At 42.7% G+C, this 19508-nt stretch overlaps 1 protein-coding gene across 1 annotated transcript in view; it reads right to left on the bottom strand.

Annotated features, from left to right (window-relative positions):
- The window catches only part of LOC138676325 (TRPM8 channel-associated factor homolog), a 206022-nt gene that overhangs the window by 114735 nt on the left and 71779 nt on the right, over positions 1-19508 (bottom strand). Inside the window, exon 3 of the mRNA XM_069765511.1 lies at positions 9267-10216. Within this exon, the coding sequence (XP_069621612.1) occupies positions 9267-10216 (950 nt within the window). The remainder of the gene's footprint in view (positions 1-9266; positions 10217-19508) is intronic.

Here is a 19508-nt window from a genome sequence, read left to right as displayed (position 1 = left end):
GTATAACGGCCCCACATGATGCTCCATACTGTATAACAGCCACACATGATGCTACATACTGTATAACGGCCACACATGATGCTACATACTGTATAATGGCCACACATGATGCTCCATACTGTATAATAGCCACACATGATGCTCCATACTGTATAATGGCCACACATGATGCTACATACTGTATAACGGCCACACATGATGCTCCATACTGTATAATAGCCACACATGATGCTCCATACTGTATAATGGCCACACATGATGCTCCATACTGTATAACGGCCACACATGATGCTACATACTGTATAACGGCCACACATGATGCTCCATACTGTATAATAGCCCCACATGATGCTCCATACTGTATAATGGCCCCACATGATGCTCAATACTGTATAATGGCCACACATGATGCTCCATACTGTATAATGGCCCCACATGATGCTCAATACTGTATAATGGCCACACATGATGCTCAACACTGTATAACAGCCGCACATGATGCTCCATACTGTATATTGGCCGCACATGATACTTCGTACCGTATAATGGCCACACATAGCTACTCATACACACGCAGCTGCGCTCCGTACACTTTGCATACACGGCTCCGCTCCATACACACGGCTCCACTCCATACATCTCAAACACACACGGCTCCGTTCCGTTCACCTCGTACACATTCAGCTCCGCTCCATACACCTCATACACACACGGCTCCGCTCCATACATCTCGTACACATGGCACTACGTACACCTCATACACACACCGCTCCGCTCCATACACATTGCAGAAGCTACTCCGCTCCGTATACCTTGCACACACACGGCTCCGCTGCGTACACCTCATACACATACGGCTCCTCTCCATACATCTCGTACACACACGGCACTACTCCGTACACCTCGTACACACACGGCTCCGCTCTATTCACATTGCACACACTGCTCCGCTCCGTATACCTTGCACACACATGGCTCTGCTCCGCACACCTCGTACACACGTGGCTCTGCTCTGTACACCTCGTACACACGTGGCTCCACTCCATACACCTTTCACACTCTGCTCTCATCCGAACACCTCTTACACGACTCCGCTCCGTACACCTCGTACACACGCGGCTGTGCTCCGTACACCTCGTACACACGACTCCGCTCCGTACACCTTTCGCACGCTGCTCCGCTCCGCTCCGTACACCTCGTACACATGGCTCCGTACACCTCTTACACACGACTCCGCTCCGTACACCTTTCACACGCTGCTCCGCTCCGCACACCTCGTACACACGCGGCTGTGCTCCGTACACCTCGTACACACGACTCCGCTCTGTACACCTTTCACATGCTGCTCCGCTCCGTACACCTTGTACACACGCGGCTGTGCTCCGCACACCTCGTACACATGGCTCCGTACACCTCTTACACACGACTCCGCTCCGTACACCTTTCACACGCTGCTCCGCTCCGCACACCTCGTACACACGCGGCTGTGCTCCGTACACCTCGTACACACGCGGCTGTGCTCCGTACACCTCGTAACACACGCGGCTGTGCTCCATACACCTCTTACACACGACTCCGCTCCGTACACCTTTCACATGCTGCTCCGCTCCGTACACCTTGTACACACGCGGCTGTGCTCCGTACACCTCGTACACACGCGGCTGTGCTCCGTACACCTCGTACACACGTGGCTGTGCTCCGCACACCTCGTACACACGACTCCGCTCCGTACACCTTTCACACGCTGCTCCGCTCCGCACACCTCGTACACACGCGGCTGTGCTCCGTACACCTCGTACACACGCGGCTATGCTCCGTACACCTCGTAACACACGCGGCTGTGCTCCATACACCTCTTACACACGACTCCGCTCCGTACACCTTTCACATGCTGCTCCGCTCCGTACACCTTGTACACACGCGGCTGTGCTCGGTACACCTCGTAAACACGCGGCTGTGCTCCGTACACCTCGTACACACGCGGCTGTGCTCCGTACACCTCGTACACACGCGGCTGTGCTCTGTACACCCCTTACACACACGGCTCCGCTCCGTACACCTTTCACATGCTGCTCTGCTCCGTACACCTCGTACACACGCGGCGGCGCTCCGTACACCTCATGCACACGGCTCCGTACACCTCGTACACACGCGGCTGCGCTCCGTACACCTCATGCACACGGCTCCGTACACCTCGTACACACGCGGCTGTGCTCCGTACACCTCATACACACGGCTCCGTACACCTCGTACACATGCGGCTGCGCTCCGTACACCTCATGCACACGGCTCCGTACACCTCGTACACACGCGGCTGCGCTCCGTACACCTCATGCACACGGCTCCGTACACCCCTTACACACACGGCTCAGCTCCATACACCTCGTACACACACGGCTCTGCTACATCCACCCTGTAAACACCTCCTGACCTCACACATACGCTGCCTTACCCTCCTCCGGCGCCATGGCAACCAGCAAAGTCCTGTACACGGAGGTCCTCCTCCCGAATCCGATCATGTGACCCCTGACTCCTCCCATCCTGTGACCTCATCACAGGTCCTGTGCACAGAGCAGCCATTATGTGCTGCTGTGCTGGCCGGGTGCAGGGACTCAGGGAGCTCTCAGCTGACCGACCGGGTGATTCACATACCTCCCAAGCAGTGCGGGACAATTAATGTCCCGCCCGGGATCGCGGGGCTGACTGTCAAAATCAGGACAGTCCCGCTGGATCCGGGACGGTTGGGAGGTATGTAAGTAGGCTAAATTCAGTTCAAAATTGGTAACAAGACTAAACAGGCGGCATTGCTTTATTCAGTGGAGGACAAATGTAATGACTGGCTGACACAGTTATTAGGCCCAAATAATTAAAATGGGCTAAATGTCTGCCAAAAAATTGTTTATAAATAAACAGGTGGCATAGCTAGGTACAGGAGTGGGCTCCTCTACTGAGTAGCAGACAGTGGTAGTTGGCGCAAAGTTTTAACTGGTCCAAATGGAGGCCAGGGCCCCTGTATATTTTAACTATCATCTATCATTTCAACAAATTTGTATTGGCAGTGCCATTGAAGGATTTAACAGCACAGACTACACAGTAGTGGAGCAGGGAGAGGTAAGTATTGCAAGTGGTAGAGCACTATTCGAGCTGGGGGGAACACTCTCTCGTGGGTGGCGGTACTGGCACCAGGCCCCTTATATTCCGACGGTGTGTCTGACGTTGGTTGTGCACCACCACCATCAGAGACACTTCATTGTACTATGAGGGACCCTGTGCCAGTGCCGTCGCCCAAGAGTGGGCACGCCCACCTGTCCAGGCAAACGGCACTCGCACGGGTGCTTGTGCCAAGTGGTGACCACGGCCCTGTGGGGGGAGTCAGCCCATTTAGGGAGGTATAAAAATGGCCTTTGGTGGACATTCAGCAGCTGCAAATGGAGGTATTGGAGCAGTCAATATGAGGAGGCCAAAAGCAAGACATTTTTTAGGCAAGCTACGTGTCAGCAGGGGAAGGTGGGGCAAAATAATTTGAAATCCATGATTGGTTCATTTTAATGAAGGTCAGATCATCAATATTTCGGGTAGCCAGACGTGTCCTTTTTTCGGTCAGTATTGAACCAGCAGCACTGAAGACTCTTTCTGATAGCACACTAGCAGCAGGGCAAGTGAGCTCCTGTAATGCATATTCTGCCAATTCAGGCCAGGTGTCTATTTTAGATGCCCAGTAATCAAAGAGGAATGGGAGAACATCGATAAGGGAGGAAAAATAGTTCGTAACCATACTGGACAAATTCTGTCTCCTGTCACTTTGAATCGATGCAGCAGTACCTGTCATGTCTGCGGTCATTGCGAAATCACTCCACAACCTGGTCATAAAACCCCTCTGTCCAACGCCACTTCGGATTTGTGCACATCTAACACCTCTTCCATGTTGCCCCCTACAGCTCGTGTGAGAACCATCACCGCCGCTGTGTGCTGGGAATGCCTGAATCAAACGGTCTACAAGAGTTGCTTGTTTGGTAGCCAATATTTGCTCAAGGTTCTCATGTGGCATGATATTTTGTAATTTTCCTTTATATCATGGATCCAGGAGGCAGGCCAACCAGTAATCGTCATCACGCTGCCCACACTCTGCATCCTCCTTCATTGGCTGAAAAATGGCACTGAATGCGTCATACGAAACGCGACTTGGCGCGAAGATCACCGACCTCATGGCCGATCCGACACTAGGATCGCGTCGGGTTTCATGAAACCTGACTTTGCCGAAAGTCGGCGATTTTTTTATGTGTCCGATCCGTTTCGCTCAACCCTACTCACCATAACTAATCCCTTAGAATCACTTAAGGTACCTTCACACTCAGCGACGCTGCAGCGATACAGACAACGAGCAGATCGCTGGAGCGTCGCTGTTTAGGTCGCTGTAGAGATGTCAAACACAGCAGCTCCAGAACGATGCAGGAGCGATCCAGTGACGTAAGGGTTACTCACTTATCGTTCTCACAGGTCGTCACAGGTCGTTAGCTCCATGTAAATCATTGCAGGCATTGTTGCTTTTGCTGTCAAACACGAGGAATCACGCTGATCTGAGGACCAAATAAAGTTCTGGCCTTTCTGCTCCAACCAGCGATATCACAGCAGGATCTAGATCGCTGGTGCGTGTCAAACACAACGAGATCGCTATCCAGGATGCTGCAATGTCACGGATTGCTGTCGTTCTCGTTGTAAAGTTGCTGAGTGTGAAGGTACCTTAAGCGAGATAGCCAAAACAATAGATGAATTTTCCAAGGTCTTGTTTTATAAAATCAATCAGAACAAATCACAAATTTTGGATTTCTGCTTGGATGAGGAACTAATGGAGAGTATTAAGATAGAATTCAAGTATGTATGAGAAAGAGACACTATACCATAATTTGGGAATTCAAATAACTAGGAAAACAAAAGACTTACGGTAATAGATATAAATCTAGCCTTAATTCAGAACAGCAAAATGATTTATATCACAAAGTTTGCCAAACAAGACATATCTTGGATTGGAAAAATAATGACATAAGATGTAAGATATAAGATGTTTTGTCTCCCTAAAATACTTTATGTATTTACAGCAATCCCCCTTGAGGTTTCTCAAAACTGGCTACAGAAATTACAAACAAAATTTCTGGATTTATTTGAAGCGGTAAAATACCAAGGGTTGCTAATGCCACACTGCAAAAACAAAAAAAAAGGAGGCTTAAGTGTACCAAATATCATGAACTACTACCTAACCAACTTGATCAAGCAAAGTAAAAAATGGATCAACAGTAATGATAACACAGGATGGGTATTACTTGAAAAAGTATTAAACAATAACAGATCATTAAACTCTCTAATTTTAGCCCATATCTTAGATTCATCTCTTCAATTGCCACAATGTCCAACCCTACAAGCTTCAATTAAATCATGGAAACTACTAAACAAAAAACTAATAGACCATCCCATTCAGGATAAAATAAAAAACATTCCAAGAAGGATTCTGGAATCGGCATTACCATATGTAACATTAGAGGACTGGAAAAAAAAGGTGTCAATCACTTAGAAGACATATATCAAGAAGGAACTAAAGAACTACTACCTTTCTATATACTACAAGAGAAATATAAATTAGATGATATAGAGTTTGTAAAATACTTGGACATTAAAAGATGCATAAAAAAAAAGAAAAAACAGAATCAACAGCTACAAATACCTAAACCAATAATCACTTTGATTGAGGAACCGAAGAATGAAATAAAATGGAAAACATGTAGTATACAGCTCTGGCAAAAACTAAGAGACCACTGCAAAACTTTCAGGTTGTCTGATTTTTCTCTTTATAGGTATATTTTTGAGTAAAATGTAAATTGTTCTTTTATTCTATAAACTACTGACAACTAGTGTTGAGCGATACCTTCCGATATTCAAAGGTATCGGTATCGGATGATATCGGCCGATATCCAAAAAATATCGGATATCGCCGATACCGATACCCGATACCAATGCAAGTCAATGGGACACAAATATCGGAAGGTATCCTGGATGGTTCCCAGGTCTGGAGGAGAGGAAACTCTCCTTCAGGCCCTGGGATCCATATTCATGTAAAAAATAAAGAATAAAAATAAAAAATATGAATATACTCACCCCTCCGAAGGACCCTGGCTGTCACCGCTGCGAGCGTCTGCCTCCGTCCCTAAGAATGCAGTGAGTGAAGGACCTTCGATGACGTCGCGGTCAGGTGACCAGTCACCTGACCGCTCACGTGACCTTGACGTCATCGAAGGTCCTTCACTCACTGCATTCTTAGGAACGGAGGCAGACGCTCGCAGCGGTGACAGCCAGGGTTCGCCGGAGGGGTGAGTATATCCATATTTTTTATTTTTATTCTTTATTTTTTACATGAATATGGATCCCAGGGCCTGAAGGAGAGTCTCCTCTCCTCCAGACCCTTGGAACCATATGCACCGCACACGCCGATTCCGATTTCCGATATCGCAAAAATATCGGAACTTGGTATTGGAATTCCGATACAGCAAATATCGGCCAATACCCGATATTTGCAGTATCGGAATGCTCAACACTACTGACAACATGTCTCCGAAGTTCCAAGCAATACATTTTGTATTTATTTTCTGAAAATGAGAAATGGTCAATATAACAAAAAAAATGCATTGATTGCATTAATAAATTTGAGCTTTACTCAAGATTCAGAACAATGGGAAAAATCTATTAAAACAGTATATAAATCCAATACATACGGTACGCTGCATGAAACTTATTATAAGCTAATTATAAGATGGTACTTTACTCCAGTTAGACGTAATAAAATCTTCCCAGCACAGTCACGATTGTGCTGGAGGGAATGCGGGAAAAAGGGAGACATCAAGCATATCTTTTGGGAATGTACTTCGATTAAAGAAACATGGAAAAAAGTGGAACAACTGATACAACAGATTGCACACAATAATATAAGACTCTCTCCACAATTAACAATTCTAACAATAGGAATAAATGATGTACCTAAAGAAAATATCTATATAGTCTCACTTATAATAATGGTAACAAATCATTTAATTGCATCCCATTGGAAAAGGAAAGATCCTCCAAAAATAGAGGACATTATAGAAAGAATAGCACATAATGTGTACAAATTTAACCATGCCACAAGACACAATAGATTTCCCAAATGCTTGAAAATTGGGCCCCCTGGAATAAAGAATTCACAACACCATTCACCTAGTTCCCTCCAATCACAGGAGAGAAGGAAAGAGAAAGGGAAAAAGGAAAAAAAAAAGAAAATCGGTATAAGAAGTCCTTGGGTGGTTGACAAAGATCCCTCCTTTGCAATGGAAGAATTAACAAATACAAAAAGAAATATAGGCTTGGAATACAAGAATTTGTTTTATTAAATGTAGAATTGTTAGAAACCTAATTAGAAGTAAATATATTGTGTATTTGTAACAGGTTGCGGGATGCAGTGATGAAATGGAGGCAGAGCAATGTTTAACAGATTAACTATTTAATTTGGTACAATGAAGAGGCTCCTTGCAGGGAGATAACAGTTAAATTGTAAGAGAAAGTTAGAATGTAACAACAGTCCATTTATCAAACTTATCGTGTCCTTAGGTTCCTCAGCCGCAGATGATCTGTTGGGGGTCGTAGTACCGGCAATGGCCGGCGCAATAAAGAGAGCTGCAGAGAACCCGGTATGAAACGTGGGTGATGCGTGCTGTCCAGCAGAGGGGACCGCAACTTAATGTCGTGTAACCGGCTCACGTTCTCCAGCACAAGTGAGGTCATACACTCGTTCGGGCGCACGGCGCTTCCCACTCACACTACCCCGCTGGAGTGTCCAGGAAATCTCGGCTGCATTGCATCATGATGCTGCTGCTCTGGGTGTGGAGTGCGCTGCTCACCCTCCTGCACTCTCCCTGATGGTGGGAAACTGTCTATTTGCACGCTTTCTGCTCTGTTTTCTGTCTAAACACATCCCCTCTCCCTGTCCGGTCCCCTGTTCCTTCACCCAGGCAACGTGGAACGAAGCCTTGATAGTTCCGGACCCAGCTCAATACAGGCACCCACAGCTCTGGAATTCCTCCTTACATATTATTGGTGGATATAAAGTTGGTATCGTTAATAATAGGTACCGTAATAGTATGATTATAACAGTTTAAGCAGATAAATCATTTTTTTTTTGTTTTTTTGAGAAAATGGACTATGCAACATTTACTCCTTTTTTATCCTAGATTTGAATACACCCATTCCTTTACCCTTCCACCCCCCCCCCCTCCTTGCCATTCCCCTGCCTATCCCTCCCATTACAATAAATAATACGTCTTAAGTACGGTAAAATATTGAGAGAAGATATACTTAAAAGATAGAAGTGTTACGCCACATGCACAGCTTGTTATTGTTGTTAGAAAATTAGTTTTTTGCTCTTTTTTTCTGTTTGGAAAAATAAATAAAAATCTATTGAAACACAAAATCAGCAAGTGATAAAACATTTATTTCCCCCCACTGTATAGCTTTCCTCTCATCCATTGATTCATCTAAAAAAAATGCATGCTACGTCAAACAAGCGTGAATGAGTCATGAATTATATAACTTTTAAACTTTAATTTTAATAAATTAAATATTGTGCCCACCTTCAAAAGAGTTTATTTAATTTGTTTTAATACAACTGAAATAAAAATATAAGTAATTTTTATATAACCTTTATTAAAAAAATATTCTACCACTTTGTGCATACAGCTCCAATGCAGAACAGAGTATCCAAAGTTACCGTCTATAAACGAAGTGGTGTATAAAGCATTCCTGCATTCTTGTGTAAGTCCATAGTATTGCATCCTTTTTAACCCCTTTCCAACATATATGTATAGAAAATGTCAGAAAGAAAGTAAAATTGGATGCACATGTTAGGAGAATGTCAAGTGCGCATGTGCCTAGTGGAACTCAGGATCTAAGCCTGCTCTATTCACAGTGGGTGTGGACTGTCTTTGGTGCAACTTGGCGTGTTACGCTTTTCTTCTTTATGTCACTTCATGGTTGGCATAAATCTACACCAAATTAGAATGTAATATTTTGAAGTTAACAGGACAGAGCTATAATGTCACAAACTCATGGTCAGTGGTAGCGTGTGGCGATTTGTAAAAGGAAGCAGCCTTGTTTTTCTAATACTGAACAATGCATTTAAGCCTTATTTAACCTGTAAAATGTTATCTATATTTTTTGTTATTACTGCTAGAAGTAAAAAGATACATTACCTTCATTCGTAGCATCGATCTGTACTGTTACAACATCTGTATCAGCACATTGGAAATTACATAACATTGGATCATCCAGGCAGCTCATTTCAAAGGCCAAGCTCAGGATAAAAGCATCAAGGGAGAAGTTTTTCACTGGATTCTCTTTACTAACATTAGGTAAATTAGGTCCTTGTACCAAATCTGCAAGCTCTTGTTTTATTGATGAAATTAGTGGACTTGCTGGTAACCTTAAAAAATTTGACACATCGCTTCTGAACTGCTTTAGCCAAGAGCTTAAGGGTGTTTTTGGCTCAGCCCCACTCTTAACGTCTCTTAAGAATTGGTACAATGCTCTGAGAAAATGATATGTGTTAGTTGCTGCATCACGATCCAATACTTGATACACTTTTCGCTGAATGGTCTTGGACAGAATGGTGATTCCAAATTTGTTAATGATCTTATTGCCAGGATATTGAGAAACCACGTCTGGATTGGAGTAGGACCAATACCAAGCATGTCCACCAATCAGAAGACTTCCTCCTTCTGCCACAAACTGCTGAATTTTTTCTCCCTCTTCATCACTGTACGATGTGCAACAATACACACTGAGTTCTGGATCCAAATCAGATATTACATAAGGTAAGCCTTCATTCTCTAAGACTTCGGCAAGGAGTTTCAAACCTTTATTAACACCAATCTTTCCATCTCTACCCATCCCTAACCAAGACAATGCGTTCATGGTAAAAGTCTTAAGTTCAGGTTTATCGAAGTATGACTCATGACCCTCAACAACAACTCGTCCCTTGCCATAAAACGCGGCACCAGCAAAGCATCGAAAGTCATCAGTCATTCCAACTGGAAATGTCAGAGGTCCATGAAGTAAAATTTCTGAAGAAACACAATCTCCTGTGAGGTCCAAATTGGTTACATCTTTCAGAAAAATATTTTGATCTGCTGAAAAGTCCACACTGTAAATAGAGAATCATGACAAAGAAATAGAACACAGTTAACACATTTACCTGAGACATTTCAACCAAAGTAATGTATTTAGCATATAAACATATTCCAATATTGAGTGAGCAGTCCCTTTTACTTAATTTATTTTTTACATTTATTGACTTACAACCAGGGACTGACTGGCCATCTGGCAATTCTGGCAAATGCCAGAAGGGCCTGTCTGGTCATGGGCTGCCTTGTCTGTTACATTATTAACAGAATTGGTGTTCAAGACACCCATACTGTTGAGAGTTGTGATGGAGCACAAAATAGTTGACTCCGTCAGTCAACCCAGCAGGCCACGGGTATCATTAGAAATTTTGGTCTTGTAGTAAATCTTGATTTCCTCCATCCAGGGTAATATTAGTGATATATCCACATCTGGTGCTTGGGGACTGAGAGAACATGGGTCTGTGGGATTTTAAATGCCAGGGCTGAATTTCAGTCCCAGTCCGTACCTGCTTACAACATATTTGCAGGTATTCAGGAATAGGGATGCCGAAACAGGAGTACCACCAAAACCCTGGCACCTAACGAGTTCTAAAGGTCCATCTACTACATAAAAATGTATCAGTAATATAATTGGAATATGTTATATGATGAGCTCAGCTGCATATTTTGTTTTGGGACCCAGGATCTCTAAGCAAGAATCTGAATTACAAACATGATTATTCCAAGCATCAATAAACCTAGAAATGAATGATAACATAGTGATAAAAATGGATCACTTTTTGTTTGCAGTTTTATTTGTTTGTTTTTTTAGGAACTTGGATCTCTTCCATTTCTGACATATAAATGTTTGAAGCGTAGAACTTAGTGGAAGGGTTGAGTTTAGCTACAATAGGTTGTGCCACAGACAGAGCTGGGTGCTCCTGCTGCAGCCAGCTTCTTACAGCCAGATGCAAGTTTTTAAAATGGAAGAGGTATATGGCTGAGCTCCTGATATATGCAGGCTTCTCTTTTTTCTACTACAATATACACTAAATGGCCACTTTATTAGAGTCACCCATCTATTAGAATGTTGGTTTTCATTTTGGTGTTCAAAACTCTGTAGAATTAAGAACTGCAGTCTGTGAAGTTAAGGGGAGCAAGAAAAACCTACGATCATCTTTCTAGAAAAAGTTCATAACTATATGAGCCTTGTAGAAACCAGAGTAATTCCAGCAACAAGCAGATCTGATCAAAAAATTTCAAGAATTTATACAAATAGTCATTAAAATCCACAAACACATCTCACGCACCACCACTTGTGAGGTTAAAAGGTCTTGCAGACTGTCATGAAATATGACGTAAGCCTCATTGTGCCATGACTCATACAGAGCTCTGCTACATCTTTTGGGTTTGCAAATGACATGCACCCAAGCTGCAGCTTTGACCCTCCTCTCCCCTCCTTCTGTCTCTCTCTCCCTGCTGGCTTGTGTAATCCTATACTCCTTCCCCCTCCCTCAGGAATGTGTTGGTTCTCAACAACCAGTCCTTTGTCTGAAACATGTGCTTCTTTGTGTATGATACAGTTATTCAAGATGAAATACCCCAACCCCAAGTAGTGATATAGGGGTGAAGCTGACGTTTTTGGAATGTGCATTAATAGGTCCACACATCAGTGAAGTTTCTAGACTCCAGCTTCAGCAGAATAAAAGAAATGGATTACTACTTAACTGGGTCATACAGATACTTCATGTTTGGGTTCAAATTAACACCCATCTCATGCTCGGGAGAATTATAGTTTTGGCGTCCTTCTACGAGGTGCCCACCTCGAGTTATGTGCAATAGAAGGTTTTCCATACCTTTCCAAGGTGGGCATATCCAGCCCCTCAGTGATGTTACGAGCACAGGGTATAAAATATGGAACCTCATTTTAGGAGTAGTCTTTGTCCAGAAAGTCAGCTAACAGAAGCTCTACCATCTGCTCTGATGCATTGTGATGTGTCGCTCTTCCCACTGCCACATGGCAACCATGATATGAGATAACTGTAAGTGTTTTTCAACTGTAATCCCTTTTTATTTGTAATTGTCTGTACACACTATAATTGTCTCATCTTGTAATATCGTTTTTCATACTTTTTGTAAACACTGCCTAATCCTTTTGGAGTAAAAGCTATAATATTTACTAGTGTCATTTTCCTTGCTCTAAACGTACCCTAAGTCCTCCGACCTAAGCAATTGCTACTGATTGGGTTGGATCCTAACTCGCTATTACTCATGGTAAAGGAGCTGGTGGCAGCAGAGTGTACTGAGCTTGTTGGGTAAAGTTGGCAGTGACGGAAAGGGTTTTATAAGTGTATTGCCCAGCTGCGGCTGGGAATAGTTATATCGCCCTCACTGCAGCGTGCCCAATAGCCAGTACACGACCGGGCAGCCTTTCTGGTGACTACTTATCCTAGGTGTAGTTCCCTGACTGACCTAAGCGTAAGGGGGGCGCCAGAGAGCTGCAAGTTCCAAACGGAACTGGGAATATACAAATAGATAACCCCTGCAATTCATGACATAGACACGCTTCGGATACATGTCCTTAATCATTGCACTAGACAAACTAAAAACATGGCATGTTTTGTCATATCCTGGACATACCAGCTGATTTGATAGGACCAATTCCTGAGGAGACTCAAAGCACAGGTCAGGTATACTTAAACCAGGTTTTACTCATAATGATTAATGATGAATCAGGTCTTGCCTGACGTTCATACCTAGTGGTGATCGTGTTGTAAGTTTATACCGCCACCATGTTTCTCTGTTATTGGCTTCTTTCTATGGTCACCTCCTCTATAAGGTAGTTTAACCCTTTGTATTCTAAAAGGGAGAAACATCAATGCTTTGATGCTGCAGAGCTTTTAAAAAGTAATTTATTCACTGCGTCTGACAGGTGTCTCATCCTGCTTTTTAAGGAGGCCGGTAGTGCAGCCCACATATTGTAAATTACAATGGGTACAGGTAATTAAATATACAATATATGAGCTATTACATATTTTTTATTTGTCACTGAGGAAGAAAAGCTTTTAGCATTCTGCATATACTGTATTTGCGGCATGTGCAGTCGGTGTGTCCACACTTATATGACCCTTTCGTTGCTAGCCAGGTGTTGTTAGAATGTATAGATTCATTTAGATATAGACGTGAGAATATCTCCAATTGTGGGAGTTTTTCTGGTTTGCATAAAATAGACTTGAGCTTTTTATCTTGAAAAAGTTCTCTAAAAAGTGAGCTAATCACTCCAAACTTGGGGTTATATGTTCATACGAATGTCACTGGATTATTTTCAGGTTTTTTTATCCACTGTTGGCAATTCTTAGTCTTTCAATATATTATCTGGATTTTTTTAATTCACTATACTCTCTGCTCTATCCAGTGTCCGTTATGGATAATGCCGTGCTCATAGTCCATTTTTACTGCTTACAATTGCATTTTGTATTGAGTTTCCAGAGTACAGTTGTGTTTATACCTAAAAATCTCACCCACAGGGATATTATTCACAACCTTTTAGAATGGGAGCAGGTTGCATATAATATACAGTTTGTAGCTGTCTCCTTCCTATACGGGGAGATCACTACACTCTTCATCAAAAGTAAGTGAAATATCAAAAAAATGTATTGCTTTTTCCCTGATGATTTTGGGTGAATTTTAAGTTTAAATTATTAATATTATTGATGTGAGACAAAAACAAAAATCGGATGCCAATACCTCTGGTCCATCCCATATGATGAGCAGGTCATCTATAAAGTGACCATGCCACCTGACATGGGAGGAGAAAGGATTGGCATTCAAAAAAATAAAAAATTCCTCCCAGTATATAATAAAAATGTTGGATAAAGATGGGGAGAAGCCCGCCCCATCAATGCTCCTCGTTATTGTAAATAAAATTCCCAATTGAAAGAAAAATAATTGTGGCCCAGTAAAAATGTTGTGGCCATAATAATAAAATCCTGAATTTGTGGTTGATATGTGCTATATTTTTTTAAGTGGACCGTAAGGCTTCTATTGCCAATTCATGGGGAATAGAAGGATATAGCGATATTGCATCACATGTCATTCAAGAGCTGGTTACTGGCCATTTGGTTTTATCTAAAGAGACTATTACATGCTTTGTGTCCCTAACAAAACTAGGAAGTCCCGCTACCAAAGGTTGCAGGTAGAGGTCAATCCATGTACTAAGGTTTTCACCTAAGGTGCCTTTCAACTGGTCTAAGAAGGGGAGGGAAAAGATTTTTGTGCACCTTTGGCAGGTAGTGAAAAATCGGGATAATGAGAAAGTAAACATAGAGATCTTCAGATAACTTTTTATCTAAACCACCGATTTTCACACCCTCGTAAAGCAGCTCCAATAATTGCTTTTGAAAAACAGTGGTGGAATTACAATGCAATTTACAGTATATATCTTGATTATTAGGCTTTAATAAATTCACTTTTTCATATAACATGGCATTCAAAATAACAACCTCCCCTTATTATTATTCAGTTCTCTTAGCAACAATTGTTCTGCAGATGTCAGATTATTAGAGTGAAAGTGTAGCGATTTAGTCCTCTGTTTTAATTAGTTCATCCTCAACAATCTCCTGAAAAGTATCAAGTATGGGAGGCCTCGATGCAACAGGATAATAATATGGTTTTGTTGTAATGCAAGACTGATTCAAATTGTCGGTATGCTAGATAGTCAGTGGCTCGGGTCTTTATTTCCAAGATTGCATTTTCTTCAGAAAATGTCCCAATTTTAGGTATCACTCATTCAGTTCTATATTCAGGAAAATTTTGTGAGTGGTGGTCAGGTTCCAAATTTCCCTCATCCTGTTTACCCATAACATGGCATCATAAAGTTAACCCCTTAGTGACAGAGCCAATTTGGTACTTAATGACCAGGCCAATTTTTGCAATTCTGACCACTGTCACTTTATGAGGTTATAACTCTGGAACGCTTCAACGGATCCCGCTGATTCTGAGATTGTTTTTTCGTGACATATTGTACTTCATGTTAGTGGTAATATTTCTTCGATATTACTTGCGATTATTTATGAAAAAAACGGAAATATGGCGAAAATTTTTAAAATTTTGCAATTTTCAAACTTTGTATTTTTATGCCCTTAAATCAGAGAGATATGTCACGAAAAATAGTTAATAAATAACATTTCCCACATGTCTACTTTACATCAGCACAATTTTGGAAACAAAATTTTTTTTTGTTAGGGAGTTATAAGGGTTAAAAGTTGACCAGCAATTTCTCATTTTTACAACACCATTTTTTTTAGGGACCACATCACATTTGAAGTCATTTTGAGGGGTCTATATGATAGAAAATAATGAAGTGTGACACCATTCTAAAAACTACACCCCTCAAGGTTCTCAAAACCACATTCAAGAAGTTTATTAACCCTTTACGTGCTTCACAGGAACTGAAACAATGTGGAAGGAAAAAATGAACATTTAACTTTTTTTTGCAAACATCTTAATTCAGAACCATTTTTTTTATTTTCACAAGTGTAAAAACAGAAATGTAACCATAAATTTTGTTATGCAATTTCTCCTGAATACGCCAATACCCCATATGTGGGGGTAAACCACTTTTTGGGCGCACCGCAGAACTTAGAAGTGAAGGAGCGCCGTTTGACTTTTTCAATGCAGAATTGGCTGGAATTGAGATCGGACGCCATGTCACGTTTAGAGAGCCCCTGATGTGCCTAAACAGTGGAAACTCCCCACAAGTGACACCATTTTGGAAACTAGACCCCTTAAGGAACTTATCTAGATGTGTGGTGAGCACTTTGAACCCCCAAGTGCTTCACAGAAGTTTATAACGTAGAGCCGTGAAAATAAAAAATCGCTTTTGTTTACACAAAAATGATCTTTTCGCCCACAAATTCTTATTTTCACAAGGGTAACAGGAGAAATTAGACCACTAAAGTTGTTGTGCGATTTCTCTTGAATACTTCGATACCCCATATGTGAGGGTAAACCACTGTTTGGGCACACCGCAGAGCTTGGAAGTGAAGGAGCGCCGTTTTACTTTTTCAATGTAGAATTGGCTGGAATTGAGATTGGACGCCATGTCGCGTTTGGAGAGCCTCTGATGTGCCTAAACAGTGGAAACCCCCCACAAGTGACCCCATTTTGGAAACTAGACCCCTTAAGGAACATATCTAGATGTGTGGTGAGCACTTTGAACCCCCATGTGCTTCACAGAAGTTTATAATGTAGAGCCGTGAAAAAAAAAAAATCGCATTTTTTCTACAAAAATGATCTTTTTGCCCACAAATTTTTATTTTCACAAGTGTAAAAACAGAAATGTAACCATAAATTTTGTTATGCAATTTCTCCGGAATACGCCAATACCCCATATGTGGGGGTAAACCACTGTTAGGGCGCAACGCAGAGCTTGGAAGAGAAGGAGTGCCGTTTTACTTTTTCAATGTAGAATTGGCTGGAATTGAGATTGGACGCCATGTCGCGTTTGGAGAGCCCCTGATGTGCCTAAACAGTGGAAACCCCCCACAAGTGACACCATTTTGGAAACTAGACCCCTTAAGGAACTTATCTAGATGTGTGGCGAGCACTTTGAACCCCCATGTGCTTCACAGAAGTTTATAACGTAGAGCCGTGAAAAAAAAAATTGCATTTTTTCTACAAAAATGATCTTTTTGCCCACAAATTTTTATTTTCACAAGGGTAACAGGAGAAATTAGACCACTAAAGTTGTTGTGCAATTTCTCCTGAGTACGTCGATACCCAATATGTGGGGGTAAACCACTGTTTGGGCGCACTGCAGAGCTTGGAAGAGAAAGAGTGCCGTTTTACTTTTTCAATGTAGAATTGGCTGGAATTGAGATCGGACGCCATGTCACGTTTGGAGAGCCCCTGATGTGCCTAAACAGTAGCAATCCCCCACAAGTGACCCCATTTTGGAAACTAGACCCCCCATGGAACTTATCTAGATGTGTGGTGAGAACCTTGAATGCCCAAGTGCTTCACAGAAGTTTATAATGCAGAGCCGTGAAAATAAAAAATATTTTTTTTTCCCACAAAAAAGATTTTTTAGCCCCCAAGTTTTTATTTTCACAAGGGTAACAAGAAAAATTGGACCCCAAAAGTTGTTGTCCAATTTGTCTTGAGTATGCTGATACCCCATATGTGGGGTAAACCACTGTTTGGGCGCACGGCAGAGCTCGGAAGGAAGGAGCGCCGTTTTGGAATGCAGACTTTGATAGAATGGTCTGCGGGTATTATGTTGCGTTTGCAGAGCCCCTGATGTACCTAACCAGTAGAGACCCTCCAAAAGTGACCCCATTTTGGAAACTAGACCCCCCAAGGAACTTATCTAGATGTGTGGTGAGAACTTTGAATGCCCAAGTGCTTCACAGAAGTTTAGAATGCAGAGTCGTGAAAATAAAAAATATTTTTTTTCCACAAAAAAGATTTTTTAGCCCCCAAGTTTTTATTTTCACAAGGGTAACAAGAAAAATTGGACCCCAAAAGTTGTTGTCCAATTTGTCCTGAGTATGCTGATACCCCATATGTGGGGTAAACCACTGTTTGGGCGCACGGCAGAGCTCGGAAGGAAGGAGCGCCGTTTTGGAATGCAGATTTTGATAGAATGGTCTGCGGGTATTATGTTGCGTTTGCAGAGCCCCTGATGTACCTAACCAGTAGAAACCCTCCACAAGTGACCCCATTTTGGAAACTAGACCCCCCAAGGAACTTATCTAGATGTGTGGTGAGAACTTTGAATGCCCAAGTGCTTCACAGAAGTTTAGAATGCAGAGTCGTGAAAATAAAAAATATATTTTTTTTCCACAAAAAAGATATTGTAGCCCCCAAGTTTTTATTTTCACAAGGGTAACAGGAGAAATTGGACTGCAATAGTTGTTGTCCAATTTATCCCGAGTACGCTGATGCACCATATGTGGGGGTAAACCACTGTTTGGGCGCACGGCAGAGCTCGGATGGGAAGGAGCGCCTTTTTGGAATGCAGACTTTGATAGAATGGTCTGTGGGCATTATGTTGCGATTGCAGAGCCCCTGATATACCTAAACTGTAGTAACCCCCCACAAGTGACCCCATTTTGGAATCTAGACCCCCCAAGGAACTTATCTAGATGTGTGGTGAGAACTTTGAATGCCCAAGTGCTTCACAGAAGTTTAGAATGCAGAGTCGTGAAAATAAAAAATATTTTTTTTTTCCACAAAAAAGATATTGTAGCTCCCAAGTTTTTATTTTCACAAGGGTAACAAGAGAAATTGGACCCCAGAAGTTGTTGTCCAATTTATCCCGAGTACGCTGATGCCCCATATGTGGGGGTAACCCACTGTTTGGGCGCAAGGCAGAGCTCAGAAGGGAGGGAGCACCATTTGACTTTTTGAGCGCAAAATTGGCTGTCGTGTTTGGAGACCCCCTGATGTACCTAAGCAGTGGAAACCCCCCAATTCTAGCTCCAACCCTAACCCCAACACACCCCTAACCCTAATCCCAACCTGATCCATAATCCTAATCACTAACCCTAACCATAATCACAACCCTTACCCCAAAACAACCCTAATGTCAACCCTAACCATAACCCTAATCAAAACCCTAAATCCAACACACCCCTAATCCTAATCTCAACCCTAACCTCAAACCTAACCCTAATCCCAATACACCCCTAATCACAACCCTAACCTTAACCCTAATCCCAAACCTAACCCTAATCCCAAGCGTAACCCTAATGCCAACCCTAACCCTAATACCAACCCTAATCCAAACCCTAACCCTAATCCCAGCTCTAACTCTAACTTTAGCCCCAACCCTAGCCCTAACTTTAGCCCCAATCCTAACCCTAGCCCTAAGGCTACTTTCACACTTGCGTCGTTTGGCATTCCGTCGCAATCCGTCGTTTTGGACAAGAAACGGATCCTGCAAATGTGCCCGCAGGATGCGTTTTTTGCCCACAGACTTGTATTGCCGATGGATCGTGACGGATGGCCACACGTCGCGTCCGTCGTGCACTGGATCAGTTGTGTTTTGGCGGAGCGTCGGCACAAAAAAAGTTCAATGAAACGTTTTTTTGTACGTCGCATCTGCCATTTCTGACCGCGCATGCGTGGCCGTAACTCCGCCCCCTCCTCCCCAGGACATAGATTGGGCAGCGGATGCGTTGAAAAACTACAGCTGCTGCCCACGTTGTGCACAATTTTCACAACGTGCGTCGGTATGTCGGGCCGACGCATTGCGACGGCCCCGTACCGACGTAAGTGTGAAAGAAGCCTAACCCTAAATTTAGCCCCAACCCTAACCCTAAATTTAGC

The sequence above is a fragment of the Ranitomeya imitator genome, chromosome 4 (genome assembly GCF_032444005.1).
Source record: "Ranitomeya imitator isolate aRanImi1 chromosome 4, aRanImi1.pri, whole genome shotgun sequence".
Taxonomy (NCBI): domain Eukaryota; kingdom Metazoa; phylum Chordata; class Amphibia; order Anura; family Dendrobatidae; genus Ranitomeya; species Ranitomeya imitator.
Note: the sequence above shows the minus strand (reverse complement) of the source record. Positions and strands in the feature narration are given on the sequence as shown.